Source organism: Sinohyriopsis cumingii, chromosome 8 (assembly GCF_028554795.1).
Source record: "Sinohyriopsis cumingii isolate HCF-2022 chromosome 8, ASM2855479v2, whole genome shotgun sequence".
Lineage (NCBI taxonomy): Eukaryota > Metazoa > Mollusca > Bivalvia > Unionida > Unionidae > Sinohyriopsis > Sinohyriopsis cumingii.
The window spans coordinates 97,530,820-97,556,360 of record NC_142968.1 but is presented as its reverse complement, the minus strand read 5'-3'; the positions used below and the strand labels follow the sequence as shown (position 1 = coordinate 97,556,360).

General features: G+C 34.5%; 1 protein-coding gene across 1 annotated transcript in view; it reads right to left on the bottom strand.

The window, feature by feature from the left end:
* Nucleotides 1-662: 662 nt before the first annotated feature.
* LOC149794203 (kinesin-like protein KIF23) overlaps nucleotides 663-25,541 on the bottom strand; it is an 86,184-nt gene continuing 61,305 nt past the window's right edge. Inside the window, exons 15-23 of the mRNA XM_089968311.1 lie at nucleotides 24,787-24,851; nucleotides 21,498-21,600; nucleotides 20,537-20,745; nucleotides 19,211-19,321; nucleotides 18,317-18,631; nucleotides 15,391-15,478; nucleotides 12,700-12,839; nucleotides 9,461-9,645; nucleotides 663-5,416 (exon numbers count right to left, since the gene is read on the bottom strand). Of these exons, the coding sequence (XP_089824437.1) occupies nucleotides 5,377-5,416; nucleotides 9,461-9,645; nucleotides 12,700-12,839; nucleotides 15,391-15,478; nucleotides 18,317-18,631; nucleotides 19,211-19,321; nucleotides 20,537-20,745; nucleotides 21,498-21,600; nucleotides 24,787-24,851 (1,256 nt within the window). The 3' untranslated portion in view covers nucleotides 663-5,376. The remainder of the gene's footprint in view (nucleotides 5,417-9,460; nucleotides 9,646-12,699; nucleotides 12,840-15,390; nucleotides 15,479-18,316; nucleotides 18,632-19,210; nucleotides 19,322-20,536; nucleotides 20,746-21,497; nucleotides 21,601-24,786; nucleotides 24,852-25,541) is intronic.

Here is a 25,541-nt window from a genome sequence, read left to right as displayed (position 1 = left end):
ACTCACGTCATATTAGCCACTACCATCAAACCATACACGTGTGAAAAACACAACATTCTGGACGATATGAATGGGAAGAGGATATCTACCAACGAAGTTCGGAAAATTATAAAACTGAACGAATGTGAAAAACTGAAGCAGTTATGATCGACCTTATTAGTGATGGGGAATGGTAACATAACTTGGAACAAAAATGCCTTAAAGCTCAAATAAGAGTTTACTGTAAATACTTTACACTACGGAGTAAGGATACAAACACTATCAATATGGAAATACAGGCCTGAACGTCATAGCAAGTATTGCACACAAGAAAAGGCAAACTTTTCTGGAGTGTAAACGAATTTAACTGAATGCAGATGTCATTGATAAGACAGCGACTGCGCATAGCCCTAGGATGACGGGGACGGGCAGTGTGTGTGTGTCCCGTCTAGTACTTGACTTCGTTCTTACTGGGAGGATGGAATTTTCATACAAGGACGAGGGCGATTTCAGTTCAGGGAAGGTAAGAAATTTACTATCAACAGGTGATGTACCACTGATATTAAAAAAACACATCACCACACCATTCCAAACAAGAAAATCTATTTAGTTACTAGCATTTAACTTGCAAGTTCAAGAAGCTATAATGCCTTAATGTGGTAGAAAGGAGGTCACAGTCAGTGTGGCTTTTTCACTTTATTATAAACAAGGCAGAATAATAATGTACATACAAATTAAAAAATAAATACATATTGATATGCATTGTCTCCTGACTGAAATGCTAGTCCACATCATAAAAGTTTCCACCTAATCAACATTTTACATAATAACTTGAAAAATCAAGGCTTCACTCTTGTGCCTGAGTGTTTAATTTTATAGGTCATCATTAGCAATATTTGCTCTAAAAACTATAACACTGATAAACTAATGCTAATTACTGTTAGTTTCAATATCATAAAGCGGGTACATTTTATGGATAATTTACCCTGAAATTATATGAAATCCAGCATGAAAATTCCAGATGTAACAACTAGAACACTAAATAGCAACAAGAAATGAGTATCGCAGGACTACTCCAAACTTAAATTATGGTCTTTTCCTCCAATTAAAAGGCTAAAAACAAAGGAAACTAATAACAGTTGATGATCTACATCAATGACATAAGACACAATTTAAACGATTCTTTCTTCTTTTTTTTAAAAAAAAAAAGTAATGAATAACAAAAATTAAGCATTTTTTCCTCTTTGAATTTCAAGTTGATCTATATCACTTGATTGAAAATATTGTCTATCTGCAGGAATGGATTATCAGAAATTATTAAAAAAGTAACCCCGCCTCCTTAGTTTTACTGACCTTGACTTAACCTTTGGATCCCACATAGTGGTTTAAAACAAGTTGCTGTGTGGAAAGTAACAAAGTAACATGGAAGGATGGATGTACAATGGATGGGCAGACCTATAGTCAGGTGTTATTATAATATACTCTGCCTCTTGGCAGGCCTTTACAAATGGATGTATAAATACATGAAATGAACATGATTTCAGTAATTGAAACAGATGTTGTGAGAGTGGATAACTGACACAAATGAAAAACAAAACAAAGTGAGTATTTTCTGTGAATGAAAAAGTAAAGAAGCTGATGCATATGATATAAAACGTGAAATTTAAAATTTAAAAGACGAGGAAGATTCATGATGATATGAATGATTAATGTGTGTCGAATGAATGCCGTAAACAAAATTATTACAATATAATCCAAGGGTAATAAGAATGGTTATAAGGCATGATGAATACCATATTTTATGTGTTATACATGTTTTATAAGCACAAACCCCTCTTTTTGGTCAAACCTAAAAACTGTTCTTTACTGTTCAGTGTAGGTATGTCTCATGGGAGGTAAACAGCTTCTAAAATCTGCTGAAAACATCCCAATTGTCATGGAACTTACCACAATGAATGTCTAATGCCTCATTACCACTTAACTTATTCAACCAGTCTAAAAATCTAACCAAGCACATGCTTTATGTAGCATGACTATACTAAGAGAGTGCAGAGTTCACAATGTAGACAATAGGAGCTAACTCTTCTAATACATGCGTATTGGGGATATGGAAATTTCTATACCATATTGTTGATGTGTGATTTTTTTTATGAATTTCAACATTATGAAATTTACCATAGTAAATTTTTAGGCAGTGTGTTGTGTTAAATGAAATGATATGAATCAAGTGTTGCCAATAACCAATATAGTGAACAACTTAACTTTGTGTGATAAGTGACATCTATGATGCAAGCATGAATCATGAATTAGGTGAATGATACTTTAGCCAAGAAACCCGGTGAAAATGCATTTTATAAGCACAGTCTCGGTCCTGACAAAATTAATGGTATATCATAAAAAGTATTTTGAAAAACTAGAAGACTGGTCAGGAAAGTCCAATAAGGAAGCAATTAATTATGATTTTTTTCATGATCAAAATATGAGCAATGAAATGATAGTTTTCACTGACTGAACTGTTTGACTTTTGGGGACAGCATCTTTAAGAAAAATTTGGGAATAACAGCTTCCAGTTAATATATCTTCCTTTGTATAGGAGAACTCGCCTGCCAACAAAATTGCACATGACAACTGTACCAATATACTGTTTGAGTCGCCCAAAAATGGATGCTTTAATTGAACTGAAATCATTTATCTACAGACATGAAAGAAATGAATGGGTGGTGGTGGTGGTGGTGGTGGGGAAACAAAAATGGGCATGGGGTTTAGATGGAGCCCCAGTCAGATTTCATCAATAATTTGGTCCTCAAATTGTGACCTTGCAATGAGAGATTTATGATTAGCATGAAAAAGAATTGAAACATGGTAGGTCTAATCGTGAGTTAATGTTAGATCAATATGATCTGTTATTCAAAAAGGAAAAGCTACACTCGATCAACATGATCTATTTGCAATTGAAGATGAACCAAGTTCTGAAATGAACCTAAAGCATTCAGTGTTGGACATGATCCATGGAAGAATTACAAGTTACAAGATTCCTGTGAGAATCAAATATTCTTGATGATGATGGATCAGTGTGATCCACATACTGACAATTGTGACTGATCTCTATGATGACTATAGTAAGCAAGATCAGAATAGTCTGAAAGACAATAAAAAAACAATCACTTACAATCAAGAGATGTCCCAGCAAGACTATATTGATCAATACAAGAAATCGTATGAATTAATCTATTGAGATGAGGTTGATCCATGGTAAGATCAGTGACCCATATAGTAATCTCAATATGCCGATGAGATCTGATGGTTACATTGTGCATTTTATGGGACAAATCAAATCAACAAAATGAGGTCAAAATGTTTTTGAACAAAAAGTCACTGTCTAAAATGATCAATTTCACCAGCGCATGAATAGCTAATGACAGATAATGAATTAAATGAAAGAAACAAACATAACGGCAAGAGATTTATGATTAAATTTATAGTGACATGTTTTAAGAACAGTATACACAGAAAAGCCCCATCAGTAGCCTGTGTTGTGAGCTGCTGATTGTTAGTTGATGACATCATCATGATGAATAAAACCCTCCCCCATTATAATGTGCCTCATTATAACATGATTCCAGACTTGAGGAAGAACTATTATGGACCCTCAACAAAAATCATACCAATGTATAGCAATAATGGAAGAAAGAATACAAGGTGAAATGTGGGTCTCATGTTTTTTCAAAACCAGGTGAAACATGGGTCTTATTTACTTTCCAAAACTTCATTATTTAAGAAATTATGACAGTGCCTGCTATACCATGGGTCTGTAAATCACTCTATTTTCATTGTATCATGGTTCTTGGTATGATGCAGGTCAGTACAAAACAGTTGTCTGGTAATGGACACTATCGTGTTATAATGAGAGCTATGTATGGGGAAACTGTCCATAGAACAACATAATGTGATACTGTAAGGACAACCACTACATACCTACTTAAGATAATATGCTTCAAGTCAAATGTTATAAGAATTTTCCAGTAATATTTGGAAAACATAATGATTTTTTTAAAGGATATGCAAGAAGCATATAATGAAAAAGGAGCATATAGTTTTGTCAGGGATATGAAAGAAGCAGGTAAATTTGGGAATTCTTTCATCAAGTGCTTACCGAGAGAAAAAAGAGGTGAATGAAGATTTTGAAGCTGTTCTACCATGCCAAATCAATCTTCTGTGCTGCTGGTAAAATTTTCAACAGAATATTGAGGCTTTTGTAGCTGTTCTATAATACAAATTATGACAATGTTCAGTTTTGCTGCTAAGTTTCTTAACAGATGAAAGATCCTGAAGATGTCATGTCATATCACGCCAATTCCATGTTCAGTGTTGGTACTAAGATCCTTAATAGATGCATTCCATCATGTAAATTATGTACTCACTTAAAAAAGTCAAGTCCAACTGCAAATGGCATAGGCCCTGAAATGGCAATTACAAAATGAGACTGCAAATCAAGGTTTATATTGTTGTTGTACTAACAAACTGCATAGACCCATATCAGCTAGTGCATTATTTAATGTCAGCTCTGGGTTTGTGTGATTTGCATTTGGACTTGTCTTATTGGTAAGTATATCTGGTGAGAAGACTGTTACTTGAAGAACATTTTCTCTTGTCCCAAGACCAATGAACAAAGTTATCACCCAACAGATTTTGTAAGGTCAAGCATTTTACAGATCTACACATACATGCGCACAAAAAGATTATCAATCGTTTTGTGACTAAAGAGCAATGACACTATCTCATTTATGTAAGACCTCAGTAATTATGTACAGTGGTTGTTCTTTCCAACTAAAATTATGCTGTGAAGAAGAAACTAATGAATTAAACATGCAGTATAAGGTTACATTGCCCACTAATGAATTTGAATAATCTGAAACAGCAGTTATAATATTTCATATAACTAAAACTAACTGCATGTCATACATTTTATCGAAAGGGTGTGCAAGTCAATAAAACTGACACATTTCTACAAAATGTCAACCCAAAAATGAAAAAGGATGTGTAAGCCATGAAATCAAGTGTCAAATTTCTACAAAATGTCAACTAAAATTAAAAATTATTGTTCACTATTTCACCCATGATCCTCAGGTCCCAAAGTTATAGGATATATTTTTTAAAATGCCCTTATTTCAAAAGCAAAGATTGTTTACTTGAAAGAATAAAAAGATATACATAAATACATGATTATGGTTCTATATTTACATTAATTTGTTCTTGATCTGATTCACTGCTATTCTGCTAGTGTCCCTATGCCTTGTAAATAGTTAAGAATATAAACTCTCTCACACACAACGTTCCTCTCATTCCTTGCTATGAATCAAAGCACCCAGCATTCCTCATATCACAGATCAATTTGTATTATACTCGTGAAACTCGCTCAGAAGATGGCCGACTCCTCCTAAAAGCAAAACAAAAATATTTATATTGTAGAAGTCGCAAAGAAATATTTGGATCAGTAGATTTAATATTAATTCTTTTTTTGCGGAGGAAAACAAAATGTGTTAGAGCTGTCCCAGGCATTATGGTATTACTGATATAATGGTCTACTGATCATTATTACAAACTTTACAAAACAGTGAATTTACCTCTTATCCTTTCTTCACTTTAATGTTTTAATTTGAAGAATAATAATTTAGAATTAAAATCCTGACATCATACTTCATTATGTCATAAACTTGATGCAACATATCTTCTTCAAGAAGTCCATTATGTTATTAAATTGGTTTTATGATGTTAATTGCAATCAGGATATGTTGAGAATTTGCTTGGCAAGATTCAGTCATATGTTTTGATTGTGTATGGCAAGGTTCTGTCTGGATGTGTTGTTGTGACTGTGTCAGGCAAGGTTCAGTTAGGATATGTTGTTGTGATTGTGTCTGGCAAGGTTCAGCAGTGGTGTCATTAGGTGCCAGGTACCAGGGATTTACCGTGGCAACTTTGCTGCTAGCACCCAACTATATTCAGAAAATTGATAAACATTTTTCAAGTCAATAAATTAAAAAAACTTATGTTGCAAATCATATTTCTCAAATGAGCTAGTTCATTTCCATAAATAATACAAAACTATACTGTTTTTCAAATCTATTTCTGTGTCAGTTCATTCTTGATATTACAGTGTCATAAAGATTGCAAGCATGTCCGATTTACTTTAATCTTTTTAAGAAAATGCTTGCAGACAAACAATTTATTACCATGTGCCTGGATAATTTGATTAAATCCAGAATTTAATTAAAATAATTGATCTCAAAACTGAAAGCAAAACAAATCTGCCTCCAAAACATAATTTTAAAGACAATCCATGTCATCAGACAATTAATTTTGTTCCCAAACAGTATGTATCCAAAACATCAACAGTTGAGCTGTTGATGATCTTAGACATATTTATTAGTCTAACTGACTTGCTCCTGTTGTTTTTCTGAAAACATTTTCTTAAGTTGGCTCAAGAAAATATTAAGAAAATTTTGATAATTTAAATTTTTTTAATACTTATTCTCAATATATTTACTTAAAAAAATTGAGAAAGCTGGACCTTAGTCATGATTCTAGCCAATGTGTGTTGTTTGAAAATTGAAGAGAAAAAAAATCATAATTATTACAAATTGTGTTGTTGTTGTGGGGTTTAATGCCATTTTTCAGCACATGATAGGCTATGCATGGCGGCCAGTATTAATGGTGAAGGAAGAACCCAGGAAAACCCTGGGAAGAACCACCGACCCACAAAGAGCTACTGGCAAGCTTTCTCACATACCCACATTGGCTGAATCCTAGACTTGAACCCATGCAGACAGGTGAGATGGCAGTGATCCATAACATAGACCGCTTTAGACCACTCGGGGCCCCTACAAATTGTGTTACCTTGAAATTAGTTTGTTCTAAAACTGCATTTAAAAAAAACAACATTTTATACCCAATATTCATGTAAAATACTTGCTAAAAATGGTCATTTGCTCTAGGAATGCATTAATTTTACCCTCTACAATTCTCTGAAAATCATTTTCGCCGGGGAGGGCTTTGCTCTCTTAACCCTTGTAGGGGGAGGTCCCCAGACACACACACACACACACACACACATTTTTTGTGGAAAACCTTTGTACTTGTAAAATTAATGAACACACTGGGTTCAGTCTGGATATAGTGTGATTGTGTCTGGCAAGGTTTATTTTGGATATGCTGTTGCAATTGCATCTGGCAAGGTCTGGATACATTGTTGTAAATGTGCGTAGCAAGGCTCAATCAAGATATGTTGTGATTGTGTTGGGCAAGGCTCAATCAGGATGCATTATTGTGATTCTGTCTGGAAAAGTTCAGTCTGAATATGTTGTGATTGTGTCTGGCAAGGCTCAACCAGAATGTGTTATTGTGACTGCCTGGCAAGGTTCTGTCTCGAGATGTTGATGTGAATGTTCTTGGCAAGGCTTAAGCAAGATCTGTTGTGAATGTGTCTGGCAAGGTTGTCAGGATATGTTATTGTAATTATGCTTGGCAAGGTTTGGTAAGGATATGTTGATGTGAATGTGCTTGGCAAGGTTCAATCAAGATAATGGTTGTATCTGGCAAGGTTCAGTCCAGATATGTTACTATGATTGTGTCTGGCAAGGTTCAGTCCATATATGTTGCTGTGATTATTTCTAGCTAGGTTCAATCAGGATATGCTGCTTTGATTGTGTCTATCTAGGGTCAGTCAGTATATGCTGTTGTGATTGTGTCTTGCAAGGTTCAGTTAGGATATGTTGCTGTGATTCTGACTGATAAGGTTCAGTCAGGATATGTTGTTCTGATTGTGTCTAGCGAGGGTCAGTCAGGATATGCTGATGTGATTGTGTCTTGCAAGGTTCAGTCAGTATTGTAGCTGTGATTGTGATAGTGTCTTGCAAGGTTCAGCTAGGATATGTTGAGGTGATTGTGACTGGTAAGGTTCAGTCAGGATATGTTGCTGTGATTGCGACTGGTAAGGTTCAGTCAGTATATGTTGCTTTGATGTTGCTGTGATTATGTCTAGCAAGGTTCAGTCCAGATATGTTGCTGTGATTGTGGCTAGCTAGATTCAGTTAGGATATGTTGCTGTGATTATGTCTAGCAAGGTTCAGTCCAGATATGTTGCTGTGATTGTATCTAGCTAGGGTTAGTCAGTATATGCTATTATTGTGCCTGGCAAAGTTCAGTCAGGATATGTTGCTGTGCATGCCAAGGCTCATTAGAGAACATGCTTTAATGATGTTCAAATCAGTCAGTATTTGTTGTAGTGATAGTACAAAAACAAATCTTACTATTGGTGACATTTCCAAAGTAGATTGTTTCAAAGCAACTAAGCAATACTGAATGCATTTAACTTTGGAATCGTAAGAGGTATAATGTACAGATTACACTATTTGTTTTCACTGATTATTTTGGGGACTTTTTCAAAAATGCCTTATGAAAAGTTGCCCTTGATCACAAAAACATTACAAATTTACGAATGGAAAGGAGTTACATAAGAATACAAAAAAACTACATAGACATAAAAAATAATTTTATTTAACTCCCTGTTTTATCAGTTTTAAATAACGCAACAAGACAAGGGTGAAAAACTTCAAAGCTAAATTACATCTTGTTATTTATGTTAAATTATGCCCAAATTTCTGCAATGACAAAACCAGTTAGCATCATGACCTATTGTACTGAAGTATTGGAAACGCTGTACAACTTCATTTACAAAGTTCAATTTACTTTCCAATTAATCAACAGATGAGTGTTCCATTGAATCCAGTCACCCCTGCCTCTACACACTGTTGTACCCCACCTTTATCTGATTAGCAGAAACTTGTGCACAAACTTTTAACACTGTTGACAATAACAGTCACATGAAAAGTAATGCTTTTATTGAAACTTGTTAATGTGAAACAAAAATAAGATATTCCAATAATAATAAAAGAAATAAATCAAATATATTCTGCTACAAACTCTGTCTAATCCATAAATATAACATATGGGGGCACCGAGTAGCCGAGTGGTCTAAAGTGCTCTTTGTTACAGATCACTGCCATCTCACCTCTGTCTGCGTGGGTTCGAGTCTAGGATTTGGCCAATGTGGGTATGTGAGAAAGCTTGCCAGTAGCTTCTCGTGGGTTGGTGGTTCTTCCCGGGTTCTTCCTCCACCAATAATACTGGCCGCCATGCATAGCCTATTGTGTGCTGAAAAATGGCGTTAAACCCAACAACAACAATATATCAAATGGGGGTTATGCTACACACTCTTTCTCATCCATAAACAAATCAGATGGGTTATGCTACAGTCTCATCCATAAACGAATCAAATGGGTTCTACTACACTTTGTCTCATCCATAAACAATAATGTGTGGGTTTTAAATTAATCTAATACCTTTAATATAGAATCTAAACTGCCTACAGAGGATAAATAAGACTGTATAACTGTTCAAAGGCAAGATTAATTTAAATTCTTACTTTCTTGAATGTCCCTCAATAGCAACTGCGCATCTTGTCTCAGTATCTGTCCACTCTCCATCAAAGTCTGTTGGCTGTGGGCAGGAGCTACGCCGTTTACGAGAGCCAGGGGATGTCTGCTTGTGAATCTCCACATCATCAAACACAACTTGGGCTCCTCCACCAGATGTTGGTATGACACTGCCCTGAAATGTAACACAAATATTCAAATTGCGGGGCTCAAACTTTTGGGAGAACTTGTTCACTCCCTCAGATGTTCAGATGACATAACTATGGAAGAACACATTTAAAGTTTAGTAAGTGATGTTGTTACATGTTTAGGCTCGAATAAACAGTAACACAGAAAGAGTGAAAACACAATCAAGCTTTTTAAAATTTAACAAATAATTTATTTTCCTGGAAATTTCTGTAAAAATGAAAAAAGGAGAAGAACTTACGGTTTCAAGAATCAAACCCAAATATAATCTAAGTATAATCCACGAATTAAATTGCAAAATCCTAGTAATAAATGTTCTAATTATTTCAAGTTCGAATCCTGATGGAAAATCCAAGATGGATGATGATGATGTATGCTGTAGTCAGTACTGTGCTTAACTATAGTTCCTTGTAGAAATATAAATAATGGCACTCCGGTGTTGGAAATCCAAATTAAATTTGTAAGCAATGTCTTTCCAAAATTTCTGTGTAAGCACTCCTCAATATATTTCCAGAGAATAATAATTAATCCTTTCGAAATCCAAATGATCTGAAGAAAATTATAGCTCAAGATCTTGCAACAAATTAACTTGACATCAGCGTGAAAAGCCCCAAAACTTCGAAATCCCTCTATCAAAACATAGGTATATTGTATCAAAAGACGCAATTTCAAAATTCCCCCAAGTTGCGAAATCAGAGGGGGGTGGTGGTGTCATGTGATCATGTTTATATCACGTACACAGAATATGGCCTTGATCAGATCAATGATTTTATTCCCAGAATAAAAATAAAAAAAGTGTTTACTTCTTAACACACGTAGTCCCACCATGACCCAATCATTTTAAAATAAAACAGAACTTTCTTTACTAATTTTGAATCAAGGTCAGCTTCCAGGTCAACACCTGGTGTTTATGAAATAAATGATTCAGGTCAAACAATTTTCTGAAAAAATATCATCTCCAGTGAATAAATACAATAGCATGTAAGAAAAATAATTAAAAAAAATTTAAACTGACAAACAATTAAATTAAAATATATATTAAATAAGATATATGTAACAATGTGAACCATTTAATTTATGTTTGAGATTTATCACATGATTTACTGATGAAATATATCATTAATCTGTACATGACAGCATAAAAAGCACCCAAGATTTTCCAAAGAACTTAACAGAAATCTTCACAATATCAGGCAATATACAATTTGTGAATTTTGTCATGTGAGAACTGAAATATTACATCTGTGCTTAATCCAAATGAAATATATTAAATTCAAATAGTTTCAATCTGCTGCTCACAAGGGCTTTATAAGAAACAATTAACCTTGCTCCATCAAGTATACAATTAACGAAAGATCCTCTTTTCCCTAATGCTGGGTACATGCAAAACTGATACAACTGAGAGCTTTGTATAGCACATGATAATCTGCATCTTAATGTAGGGAGAAAAGGCCAAAGTCTTCATGTCATGCCCATGTTTAAAGCACCACTACAAAATGCTTGACCTGGACTCCAACATAAAAAGGTTAAGCAACCACGTCATACAATGGATTGTCTTAGCTTCACAAGAAATTCCAATCTGGGTTATATTAGGAACAGAAAAAAAAGAGACCCCCCCCAAATCATAACACACATTTTATATGTCTGACCTTGACTACAAGGAAAATAGAGCAAGTAAGAATGTCATCAAGTGAACTGTCTTGGCTTGATGAGTCACCCCAAGTATGATGAGAATACATTACAATATGTATATTTAATTTGTATTGTATGTTGGCTTGTGTCCATGATTATATGTTATGTATATCTAATTTGTGACTGACCATTATCCATAACTGAAGGTAGGAGTTTGGGCCTATCTGATAAATCTTTTTCATAAACAACATTATCTAATTCTTGTCTTTGATTTTAGATTATAAATTACTATCATCATTATTACTTAGCAGTAAACATGTTTATGTGGTCTTTCGACCTTGGAAGTTTCTAGATGGGATCTTGTTTATAAATTTGATGGGAAAATTACCTTCGTTCTGGTCCTCATATTGTGACGTAGCTTTTTACATATGGGAGAAGTAAACAGATATTCTGTATTCCTATATTAAAATCACTCTTTAGAGGAATATATTTTAGTTTTTTCCAGTTAATATGAGAGGATTTATTTATTTAAATTCATTGGAATTACAGTGTCCTCATTAATACTTTTCAGACTAAATCATTATTTTGAAATTATTGTGAATTCATTTAGCAACATTTTGGATTATACCATTTTGACCGCTCCACTGGCCTAGTGGTTAGAGCGTCTGCCTCGGATGCAGGAGGTCGTGGGTTCGATCCCCAGCCGAGTCATACCAAAGACTTACAAAAATTGTACTAACAGCTGCCTCACTTGGCTCTCAGCATTAAGAGGTTAGTGTTAGGACTGGTGACTGGGTGGGACATCATGCTACATGTCTGCAGCATGATGCCCCAGTGCTAGACATCACTATAAACTGCCACAGTGCAGGCATCGTAGTGATACGACTGATTTTTTTTTTTTATAAAGCTACGTTAAAAATCCAAATCACACACATATATCATTTTGATACATTAAGATGGTTAATACACCAACACTATTCTTAGGTATTGGTACCACTGGAACTCGTTTGGAACACCACTGGAATTTATTTGCAATGCTATATACTTTTTGGACATGTGATAGAACTTTAGGACTGTTTTGAATTTATTTCACAATACTTGTTCTTTTGAAATTTTCACTTTCTATTCTAGCAAAATAAATTGTTAAATTTTACAATGCTTGTTTTCACCCTTTTCTGTTACTTAGTTTAAGACCATAGTCATAACACAATTAAATTATGAACTTTAGCCTAAAACATAAGCAAACTGTGGAAATGAGTGGGAAAGCAATTGTGATTTGCTTCCTTTTAATGTGGGCTCAACAGTGAGATAAAATTATACTAAATGATATACCAGGTAGAATATTCAATAAGTGGATAAACTAAAATGCATTTCTGCAGTAATGGTAGGCTGTAACAAAATAATAAATTACCTTAAAGTATTTAGTCTGGAATTCCCCATCTGAGCCATGTTCTTGATGAGTCAGCATGTATTTAGTGGCAACTTTTGTATCCTTTTCATCCAATTTTGTTACAGACTTTTTACGAGGTAAAGATGGCTGCAGAATAGTATCTAAAATAAAGAATGTAAAAAAATGTATTTTTTATACATGTCAACACTTATGGGAGTAATAAGACTGCATCAAAACAATGTTATACCATAATGACAGACGACATAACATCTTTGAATGACATACTGTAGTTTCTTTAGTTTTAGCATTTATCTGATAAACAAAATCTCAATCCTGTAATTATGAAACAAGATTCATAAATCCTTTTAAATCATATAACTAAATATGCCAGGAGTTGTTTGCAAATTAACACTGATATTAAAGGAAAACAAATTATAATTTCAGTTTGCTGCCTTATGTTTTTAATGAATATATTTTCTTGATAATTTTTATATTGGTAAATTACTGATGTTGGAATTGGAACAGTTGTAAAGGTCTAGGTATTTTCAAGTACTTTCCCAGTCCACTTGTAGCTCACCTCAAATTCAAGCCCTTTCAAGATAACCTTCACAACTGAAGCACTTATTAAAATTGATGTAAACCCTTTATCTGAAGTTGAATCACTCAATGTACTCATCAGATATGCTCAAGATCTGGGTTATATGTCATCAGGCTCACAAACCAATACAGTTAAAGACCTTAAATTATTATCTAAATGACAACTATCAACTTGTCTATTAGAATGCAAATAAATCAAATGTCTGGTAAAAATTCACCTATAAATGTACCAGTCAGTGCTCATAAAATCAAAATAGATGGAAGCAATGACCTTTGCCTAGACCCAAAGGTCAATTAAATCTTGTTCAAGGCAGTCATCTTGGTGGTTGTATCAGCATCTTTGTAATACCTGTTGTCAGATAAAATTCTTTTAAAAAAAAATTTTTTTTAGTATGACCATCTATTCTGGAACAGTAACTGTTATGAGATTGGTCAAATTCCGCATCATTTGTATTTAGAACCAAATATATATGTGACAAATGTTTTAGTGCAAACTACATGTTAATATGGCTGTACTTAAAGAAAGGCAGTGATCAGATTTTTAATATGACCTCCACGGATATGGTGTTGGCAATCAGATTAGCACAATTTTTTTTATATAGCTCAGACTTTGTAAGAAGTATTTTAGTGAAAAACCAATGTTTATATGAAGATCTGTTCAGAAGTAGTAACAAGATTTTCAAGATGGCAACCCTGGCAACCATATCGAAGGTCTACACCATTTTCAATTAGGACCAACACCAAAATAAAAAACTAAATTCAGGAGAAGTAGATAAAACATGATTTTGATGGCCTCCATGACCAATACATTACCATTTTTATTTAGGATTTACTAGGCATCATAAAATCTTTTCTAGTCAAAACCTCACGTGTATATGCACATTGTTTGAAGCAAAGTAACTACGTGTATATGCACATTGTTTGAGGCAAAGTAACTACAAGATTTTCAAGCTGGCCATACTAATAATAATAATGAGGACTTTATATAGTGCCTAATCTTTAGAAGCTCTAAGCGCTTTACAACAATAGACAACACCTATAAGATAAAAAACATAATGATATGATTACAAAAACTAACACCTAAAAATTAGAAAACATTTTAAAAAAACATGCTGAGAATATTTAAGGTAGGAAACATTATTAGGTCTTTAAGTTTGTTCTTGCAGTCGAAATAAGTGAGTTCTGAGAGCCCTCTTGAATGTGATCACTGATCTAAGTTTAGTGGGCAATTCATTCCACATTGCTGGGCCCTGGTATGCAAAAGAAAGCTGTCCATATGACTGTTTTCATAGTGGGAATAATGAGTATACGATTGTCAGAAGAGGAGCGTAAGTATCTTGCTGGTGTGTACACAGGGTGAGGTCAGATAGGTAAGTTGGACTAGAGTCCGACAGTGAAACGTAACACAGAGAACAAATTTTGTGTTTGATTCTGGATCAAATGGATAGCCAGTGTTAACCAACTTTGGTATTCCTATGCAAACATCGCTGTTCAACCAGCTAAAGTGACAGACAACATATTTTGAAGAAGAAAAAAAAACAATCACTTGCTTGTGCCTGGTAAAATGTCAGTAAGGAAAAAGGCATCAAATATGGTAAGGAAAAATAGTACAAATAAATTTTAATAATCTGTCCAACAGTGTCAATATGGATTGCCAACTATGTGAGATATTCTTTAAAATTTGGCCTCCAAGATCAACTGATCACACAAAAAAAACCTTCCCCCATCAGGGTTGACATCTTACATTAAAGGACTACTAACATACCCAGCAGCATGGAAGAGACAGTGCCATCCTCCCTGGACCTAAGATGATATTTATCCACCAGATATACCAATGATATCAGGCTCAATGACTGGTTATACCAGACCATACAGTTCCATATATAATGGGAAGGTCACACAGCATGTGGCACGGCCTGTCCATTGATTTTCAATCATTATTTGACACACATGGTCAGATGGTGGAATGGACTGGCTAGCTAGCAACCAGAACGGTGGTGGGTGGTTATGACAGCTGAAAAAACATGCTGGTAAGGTCAATATATAACCCTAGCTGCTCCATATTCTTATCCAAATGAAAATAACATCAGTCCAATCCAATCATACTAGCCTTACCTAATGCAACACTGCCAGCTGGTTTATGGTCAAGCCAAATCTCATTGTTTGATCTGGACCGACGATGTCTGAAGTTGTAGATGGGAGTCTGAAACAATAAAAATAAAAACTTAGAGGCCAAAACTAACTCTGTACACAAAAATTTTTATACACATGGCTACAAGATGGGTTAAAAGTAAAGGTGAAAATATATTTTTGCAATACTGATACAAATACTGGTACAAGAGGTGGAGAATCAATACAAAATGATATACAAGATAGTTTAATATTCAGCAATCATGAATAATTATAAGCCATTTACCTTTTTATTCTTTATATCGAGAGTTCCAGTGACAGATGTTGCAGACACATGCCCTTATTTCTTGTAACTAAATAGGTGTGTGATTAGGATTTTTAACGTAGCTTTAAAACAATTTCAGTCATATCGCTACGATGTCTGCAGTGTTCAAACCCACGACCTCCCCCTTCTGAGGCAGACGCTCTAACCACTAGGCCACCCGAGTGGTTGTCACTAAATAAGAAAAACCTATTTGACAAAACCTGTTTATCTTCTGCAATTTAATATAAGTTAATGCTGTTTGTAACCCCCCCCAACACCTCTCCTATTATGTGGTTATTATCTTAAACCAACTGCATTTTCAGCATAAAGGAGACATTCCAAAAGTGTTCACCCAAAATATAATAAAGTACTTTACTCATCATTTAAAGCCCCAATGCCACTGTTTATCTTAAATTTTACCATTCTTCCAATTTAATTAAAGTTTGAAAGAATGGAAATGATTTCTTAAAAAACCTATCTGACATAATCCATTTTTGAAATAATCAAGATATTAGGTTTAAACAACATTCAAATATTCAGTTTAGAACTATGAGGTGCCACCGCTTAATTCAGTCAACAAAGTTGCTTGTAGTTTGATCTTTTTCCAGAGTGCTTCAAAACTAGTAATGTGATACATTTAACAAATATCATTAGACTAATCTAATACTAACAACATTTGCACATGGTGCACAAAATGATTCACGAGGGAATGAAGATAGCACAACTGCTTTCTAAAAAACAGATATGAAAAGAAAAAGTGTGCATTAGATACAAATAAGACGTGAATATTGGTGATCAGCTGGTTTGCTAGAATATACACTGAAGGGCAAACTTGGTCTGAAAAAAATCCTACATAACATGGTGTTATCTTCTCAAGTTTACAATGGTGACATCAAATCTTGTGTGCCAGCTTTCGACTGAAATTGGTAAAGTTACTCTATTGATTTGCATCTTGTCTACTTGGGTCGAATTTGTTGGCTACAATTCTGGTGTGTTATACAGTGAAATTTGCAGCACTGAATTCTGATTGAGTAGTTACTGCTTGTTCCAGTCAAGGGTAAATAATAACCACCAATCAGAACTTAATGTAGAGTATTCCCTTCATGACACACAGTAAGTATTGGCAAATGAATAGCGCATGTGTGAGATTTGGATTTTTAACGTAGCTTTAATAATTTTTTAGTCATATCGCTATGATGTCTGCAGTGTGGCAGTTTATAGTGATGTCTAGCACTGAGGCATCATGCCACAGACATGTAGCATGATGTCCCACCCAGTCACATTATCCTGACACCAGGCCGACCAGTCCTAACACTAACTTTGTAATGCTGAGCGCCAAGTGAGTTAAGCTGTTAGTAACATTTTTGTAAGTCTTTGGTACAACTCGGATGGAACACTCTAACCACTAGGCCACCAGAGCGGTTTCAAAGGAACAGAGAAGCTTCATGAAAAAATGGTTATTAAATGATCTGTAAAGTACATAAACCATACAGCGAACTTTTAATGTCTCTTTTTATGCCCAGATATGTAATCAGCAACTAAACCTGCCGATATGATGAATAAAATCAGCACAGAATTGGAGAGGGGGCAGATTTCAAACAATACTGTCAAATTGCAAAAAAATTTAATTTTTTTTTTTATAGAAGGGGAGTGGTTGCTGTCATTTGCTTTCCTTCTTTACTAATAGAAACAATTGCCTGTGGCTGCGACTTGTTTTCCATCTGCAGGAAGTAAAATGCATTTTTTGTTGGTATTCATCTCCACTCCACACACAGACTTGTACTAGTTGAGATTTTCCTGGCATGAGGAAACTGGACTATTTCTTCTGTTTTGAAGATAACACTGTAATGTTTTCCAAGTTTAAGTGAAAATTTGAAATTTGTAATAAGATGTTTTTAAGGACTCATGCAGTGAAAAACAAAGGAGCGTGATGGCCAAGATGAGTCAAGCATCTGATCAAACTACCTAAATGACTGAAATTACAAAATCACTGAAAATTAACAGGTAGCCTGTTAGAAAGTAATGCACTAATCCCTCTTTTCATGGGAATTCAGTTTTGTCTTACTTGCATCTCGGCAAGCAGGCACCAATCCCTCTTTTCATGGGAATTCAGTTTTGTCTGACTTGCATCTGAGCAAGCAGGGGCCAATCCTTCTTTTCATGGGAATTCAGTTTTGTCTGACTTGCATCTCAACAAGCTGATATTAAATTACAACTTTTAGTGCTAAAACATGACATAATTTATGTGTGTGGTGGGGTTTGCTTGGGAGTACTGGATTTGAAATTATTTTAACAGAAGAATATGATCATGTAGGTATCTCTGCTGCCTATTTTGGATAAAATGTATCATAACATTTTCAAGGTTCATGTTCAGATCTGTACCAAATTTAAAAACTAGGTGGCACAAATAGTTTTAGGCACCCTATTTGAATTTCTATATGTGTACATAAAGTGTGCCCTGTGCTCTATATAAAGATTTAACCTTTATAAACAATAATATTATGCAAGCATAAAAAACAATCTGCAGAGACAAAACTTTGTGCTGAAATTTCCAAAAAAGCACACTCCATTTCCTATAATAAAATGAAGAAAGAAAAAGTGGCTTACACTTCTTGGAGTAGTTGCTGGTGTAACTGTTGCGCCTTGTCTATTTGATCCATGTACAGGTCTTGCTGTTGGGATGGCAGAATTAGTTCTATTCCTTGGTACTGGGGTTGGTGTGGAACCGATGGAAGACACATCACTTTCAGACCTTGCAGAATGGATCACACCTGGGGTAGTGTACGTCCTAGTCTTCACATTTGTAGTGACTGGAGTCTTAAAAGTATTTTCCTCCAAAACATCCCGAAGTTTGTTCATTGTAATTGCCTGTTTCTTCAGCTGAATTCCATATTCTTTCTCTATCTTCTGTCTCTCTTCATCCTGTCACATTCAAAGCTTATTACAAAATTTAAATCAAACAGGTTCTTAATGAGGAAAGAAAAAAAAGAAAGTTACTTTTATTTCCAGCACCTACAGTTTGGGAGTAAGTTTGATTTTTTTGAGAAATTGTCTGCTTTTATTACTAGGAAGTAACCAGGAAACAAGCACTTTGTTATTGATTCAAAAACCTTCAAACATAATTTTAAGTATGACATCTAGTACTTTTCCACACTTAATTTACAGCAATGAAACTGACTTCAAATTATTTCGTTTTATTTTATCTAATTTTCATAAAGCAATAACAAATAAATATTTCTCCACATTACCATGACAGAGTTTGCTTTGATGTCATGCCTGTATATAAATCACATTCGAGTGGAAAGATCAGTTTTGTAACTTATTTTTGTTAAGATTATTTTGTGAATGAATGTAGCCTTGTGAATGAGATGTCAATGAATATATACCGATAAATAAAATGGGATCCTAAAGATCCAAAGAGAATAAAGTGCAACAAACAACACCAAAAGATACAAAGCTAATATTAAGTACTAAATACACAACTTAAGAAGAGACTTTTACCAGAATCTTCTCCCAGTGGTTGTTGTTGGTTTCAATTCTTGTCCTAAAATCTTTTTCCATTCTATCCTTTTCACTACGTTCCTGTTTCAATCTCAAAGTCTTGTCTTGTAGCTGAAAAAAACAATATGCGTTCATTAATGACCTGAAAAGAAGACTGAAATGCAAAACTAAATGAAGGTGTGATATACAGATGGGCATACAAACAAAATTATCATGTGTGTGTGTGTGTGTATATAAAAGCTGTTCAAATTGCTTCCACTGGCACAGAAATTATTTTGGTTGGTTACAGCCATAACCTGAAAATTATGCTGGTTAGAAATGTGTTATAATGAAGAGTGCTATGATAAATGACAGTTGTAAGATATGTCTGACATACAATTGTAAAAGCTTATGTTCTTTAACCTTGAAAATACTTTAGTAGTCTCTTATATAAATTGTTGCATTTCTGCATTTTTAATGATACATTCCAATTGAATTTTTTCACTGTCAGTGAGCTGTAGTTGTTGCTGTGGGGTTTAATGCCATATTTCAGCACACAATAGGATATGCACGGTGGCCAGTATTAGAACCACCGACCCACGAGAAGCTACTGGCAAGCTTTCTCACATACCCATGTTAGCTGAATCCTAGACTCGAACCCTCGCAGAAAGAGGTGAGATGGCAGTGATCCGTAACGGAGAGTGCTTTAGACCACTTGGCCACTTATATTTTTACAGTTAGATTCTTAAAGGAAAAACATTACCAGAATGCCAATCAGACCTAGTTATTGTAAACTAAAGCAGATCTCATTTTTAATCAGATTGGTCGATTACTAGACATACTGAAAATGAATAAAAATAACTATGACACTTCTAACTAATGGAAACCTGACACCAATTCAATTTTCACTTTAGAACATTTACATATTTTTATGGTTATCACATTCACAGTTTTGGCCCATTTTTGGATTATTTTCACCTGTATAACTTGAGATACTCTCGTAAATGTCAACAAATTGAAACAAGATTTTAAGAGTTTATAATATGTAAGAAACAGAATCAACAGATTATTTCTGTGCAACAGAGGCATACCAGAATACCATAAGACAGCTACTATTTCATTAATGAGAAAGATATACTGACTGTAAACCATTAAAAAAGTAAATGTGCTTTATTTTCATGTTTAATTATTGCATCTACGAATCCATAAAAGACTTAACAAAAAAACTGATTATCCATTAGGACAATTCTGCAAAATATGCAATAATCAAAAGGCTTTAAAAAAACTCTTCTTGGAAAACAGAATAATACAATCTCTATCTGATAATAATCAGAAATAAAAGGTTACCTTTAGCTCAAGTTCTCTTTTTCCCTTTTCTGTTTCATTCAGCTGCTGTTGCAGAGTGCTAACTCGACCCTCAAGATTACGGCATTTAGACTCTACTTTGGTCACATTCGAGTCCCTACGGTTCAAAACATTCTCAAGCTCATCATTTCTGGCCAGAAGTCGGGAATATTCTCGCTCGAATTCAACCAGTCTGTTTCTAAACTGATCAACTGGAAAGTGAATATATATATATATATATATATATATATATATATATATATATATATATATATATACACACACACACAAACATATATACAGGATTGTAAGAGTACATAATAAAGAGAATAAAACTTTCCATACTCTGGGAAATACTTTGTACACATCTTTCTTTTCTTACTGCAAGTCATTAATCATCCATTGAAAACAAAAAATAAATAGATTATTCAGTTGCTCACATTTTTTAATGAATGATTTATTTTATCAAATAGCTTAGTTGGGAAGAATGATGAAATTCCAAAAACATAGATCTTTTCTCTTTGCTTGGTTGAATACCACACTAGAATATTCTACTTTATGTAAGGCCTTGTTACTACACACCCAGTTAAGTGAGGACCTTGTTACTACAGGCTCCATTAAATGAGGTCTTGATACTACTAACTCCATTAATTTAGGCCTTATTACAACAGATTTTCATTAAACAAGGCCTTGTTACTACACACTCAATTAAGCAAGGACATTGTTACTACAGGCTCCATTAAGTGAGGTCTTGATACTACTAACTCCATTAATTTAGGCCTTATTACAACAGATTTTCATTAAACGAGGCCTTGTTACTACAGACCCTATTTATATGCATGTCTCAGTATCTAAATGACAATTTTATTTTGTACTATTCATTTATAACTCTGTATAGTCATAACTGCACAAAAAAGAGGGAGAAACAAAGGTTTCCTGAACAAGTGGATTTCACAATACTCACTCCTACTCTCCAGATCTATCTGTAATGTTTGTCGTCTCTCATAACGGTCTTGCAGATAATCTTCAAGTCGAGCAAGAGTCAAATTATCATCTGGCCCAAGCAACTGGAGTAATATATAAATTACACGTTAAACCTGTACATTTCTGCATTAAAGTTACCATAAAATCAGAACATTATACGGTCCTAGTGACAAAATTCTTCGCTCAGTATGTTCTGCTGTTAAAATCAGAGAGAGAGAGAGAGAGAGAGAAAGAATGAAAGAGAACTTTTATTAACTAAAAAATAGCAAAACTGCCTCTATACTTCAAGGACAAAACATTTACTTCCTGTGATAAAAATAAATACATGTGTCAACTAGTTATATCTCTCCACTGATAACTCATGCAGGACCCGGTCCAAAACCTCGGACTACACAATGGCACAAGTAAACAAATGCCCCTCAAAGAGACTGACACAACTGTCCAAAAAGTATATTCTTGTGTGATAAAATTTTCACATAAGCCACTGTGGCAACCATTCTGTATAAAAGACTGACACCAATTTCGTTTAGGACAAACTGGACATTATAAGACTTTTGTGAAATCCCATGTTTATATAACCATCCATGCATAAGAATTAGTGTTCACTGTGGTAGCCAATATAGGCTGCCAAATGTGTGAGACATTCCTTGAAAACTCGCATATAGCTCCCCTGCTGGCCAACCAGGAAGCATGCTGCACAACACCATCTGTGGTGGGTGTGAGACATCCACCAAAGATCGTAAATAGCAGGATGGATGTGTTACATTGTAGGACTAGGGGAATCCCACGGTCATGCATCTTGGTGGATAGATCAACAAGTTGTTCTCCCACCCTTTCTGGCATTATTAGTGGTAAACCAGTCATGTTAAAACAAAAAGGGCAGAGAATAATTGTTGTCTACCTGGCGTATGCAACATTGTATGTGGGTTTCCAAAGAGGGAAGTTGCTGAGAAAAAAGTACATCTGCTATTTTGGAGAAGCTTAGGTAAATACTAGTGTTAATGACATCCTCTTCTGCTATCCCATATCAAAAGAAATGCCACCTGATATCTTAGCGAACACTTCTAAATTGCTTTTAATAAAATTGAAATTGTCTCTCACTTTGTGGAAATATTTGCTCAACAGATTTTACTTGAAATACACTCAAATGCACACTTACACATGTATTATTTATGATGATGACAGATAATGAAACCAAAGTCCACTAAAACAGAAATATCACACCAAGTCTTATTCACGGACTGAATCTGTCACAAACACAACAAACAGATGTAACTTGAAAGTGGGACCCTTTAAACATCATGTAAAACATCACATCACTGGAAGCCCTGCAGTTTTCTAATCCCATTTGGAATAATTTTCAATAAAATTCTTTTATCTAATCAAGCTTCTTTGTATACATTACCTTTACTTTCAAGATCACCACTCTTTGACAGACTGTTACAACCATTACTCCAGGAGGTTTAAATCCACATCAACTAACCTGCCAACCCTGACAAGACTGTCACAGTATGGCAGTTGATTTTTCTGCCCTAAGTTTTACCAGTTTTCAGTAAGGTGTACCAACATATCATGTACTGCTGTTGTAAAGTTGGAAAACATGTATTTAAAAAGTTTGGTATTAAAAACTGATGCAGCAATGGGAAACATGTTCACATAGACCTTATTTACAGTTGCTCAAAACTCAAGTTCCAAACCCTGTGCAGCTCAATGGCTTGTTGCTATCTCTCAACTTGATGTAATTCTTGGATTTATTTTCTCCATTTCACATGATGACAGCAATTATATCTCCAATAACAAGATATATTCAGGGCCCCGAGTGGTCGAAAGCGCTCTGCGTTATGGATCACTGCCATCTCACCTTTGTCTGTATGGGTTCGAGTCTAGGATTCAGCCAATGTGGGTATGTGATAAACCTTGCCAGTAGCTTCTCGTGGGTCGGTGGTTCTTCCTGGGTTCTTACTCCACCATTAATACTGGCCAAAATGCATAGCCTATCGTGTGCTAAAAAATGGTGTTAAACCCCACAACAACAACAAGATATATTCAAATCGACATGTGATGTCCAATAATGCAATTGTGTACTTTCCTGCTCTTTTTCACAAGAATCGGAATATTCCTTTTTATTCTTATGTACTGATTATAACATTTCTTATGGGGCTTATTTACCCTTTTGTCTTTAGCAGGTACTGCTTGCAATAGACCGTTTTTATAATCAACAGTTTCATCAATACAGACACTCTGCCTTAAAAACTATGTGCAGTTTAAAGCATCTGAGGTACTACTTTAAAGTTTGAATAGTTACCTAACTTCACTAAATCTAATACAAAACCCAGATCCAAATCAAACATGGATGAGCCATTTATCTGAATTTTACTGCAATCATATTTTCATAGCTTTTGCTTTTATTGGCTACATCTGTATTGTAAAAGTTATTTTTGTAAGACTTGCAGCAAAACTTTAAGGGATGTCAGGTCTGCATCATTTTTTGGCTGTGCCGTAGCACAAATGACCCATGTAGTGCAAAAAAACCACACAAAAGCCAAGAAACCCTCCCCCCAGATCATTATCATTCATTTTAAACTGAAATGAGCATATCCCAGTGCTGTCTTTGCCAAAGATGCATGAAGAATGGAAGACAGTGTCATTGATTTTAATTAACATGGTTAACAATCGATAGCACCTGACCCATGATCACTGACGATAAATCTTCATTGAAAACACTGCTGCATTTTTATTTCTTAAGGTAGTGCACATAGAAGAAAAAGTGTAGACTCAAATAAACTCACTGTGTGCATTCTTGTGATAATGATGTTTTAATTTCTCAAATAAGCACAAAAAACATAGTTTTTTTTCTTAATGACTCAACTTTTTGACCTGGCAGAGCCACTGGGACCCATTTTTCTATTTTTGATATGAACATGCAAACAATATAACCAACATTTTCACCAAATGATATTTAATCACATTATATTTGTTTGCAGTTTATTGCAAATTCTTTTGAAAGGAAAAAAAAAAAATAGTCAACAAAAATGACTTTTTAAAAAGTAGCAAATCTCATGTTGTTGATTACAATTCCCAAGCAATAACTACATTCCAATATATCAAAGTTTCATACACCAATTCTGATTGCAATTTTATATATGTTCAGCATGTAGAGATCCATTTGTGGGGTATTTCTTTAAGAAAATATGGGATCCACATAAGCCCATGCAACATAAGTGGCTTTGAGAGTTAACAGAGTATGGTAAAGCGAGGAAGCAGATTACCTCAAAATTGGGGAATCCTGCTCCAAGTGAGTATGTGATACTGGGCAAAATGGATTGTTCTGTATCTGCAAAAATAAGGTGAAATTCATTGCAATTCACATAAAAAACATAAAAATTTATAAAGGTTTAGAACCTCACTGTATCATGACATGAAACATGAAATGTAAAATGACATGTACATGTACAAGTCAAAAAGGACCACAACTTGACAAAACATTTACATGACAATTCTATGTATCATAAATAAGATTCATTCTAATGATGGAAGTAAATTTAATGAGCTGATCTTTCATATGACTTTCTTGGTAAAGAAGTCGAAGATAAATGTGAGTTACAACTATGTTAAACATCAATAAGCAAATGTTTAAAATCTAACATAATGCACAGCTTACTCAATGTTGCTTCCAGGATTTTCATAAATAAAGTCAACTCCCAATCCATTTTCCAAAAGTGGGTCAATTTTCTGTTAAATGGAACAAACTTGGCCCCCTTACAATAGAAATATAAGTCACACAAGTGATCACAGCAAAAGGATTTTGTGTAACTCACTTTATCAAAGCAAAATTTTACTATGTATGTCATAACATACGTTTGTACCTGATCCAAAATTTAAAATATTTATCAGTAAAAAATGTATTCCTTTTTTGGATGATGTTAATATATGCCAAGCACAGAGTGCACAAGTAAAACTGCAGAAAAGAGTTATATATGAAAAATGACCACATTTTTTAAAGAATTAAAACATGAAACATTGG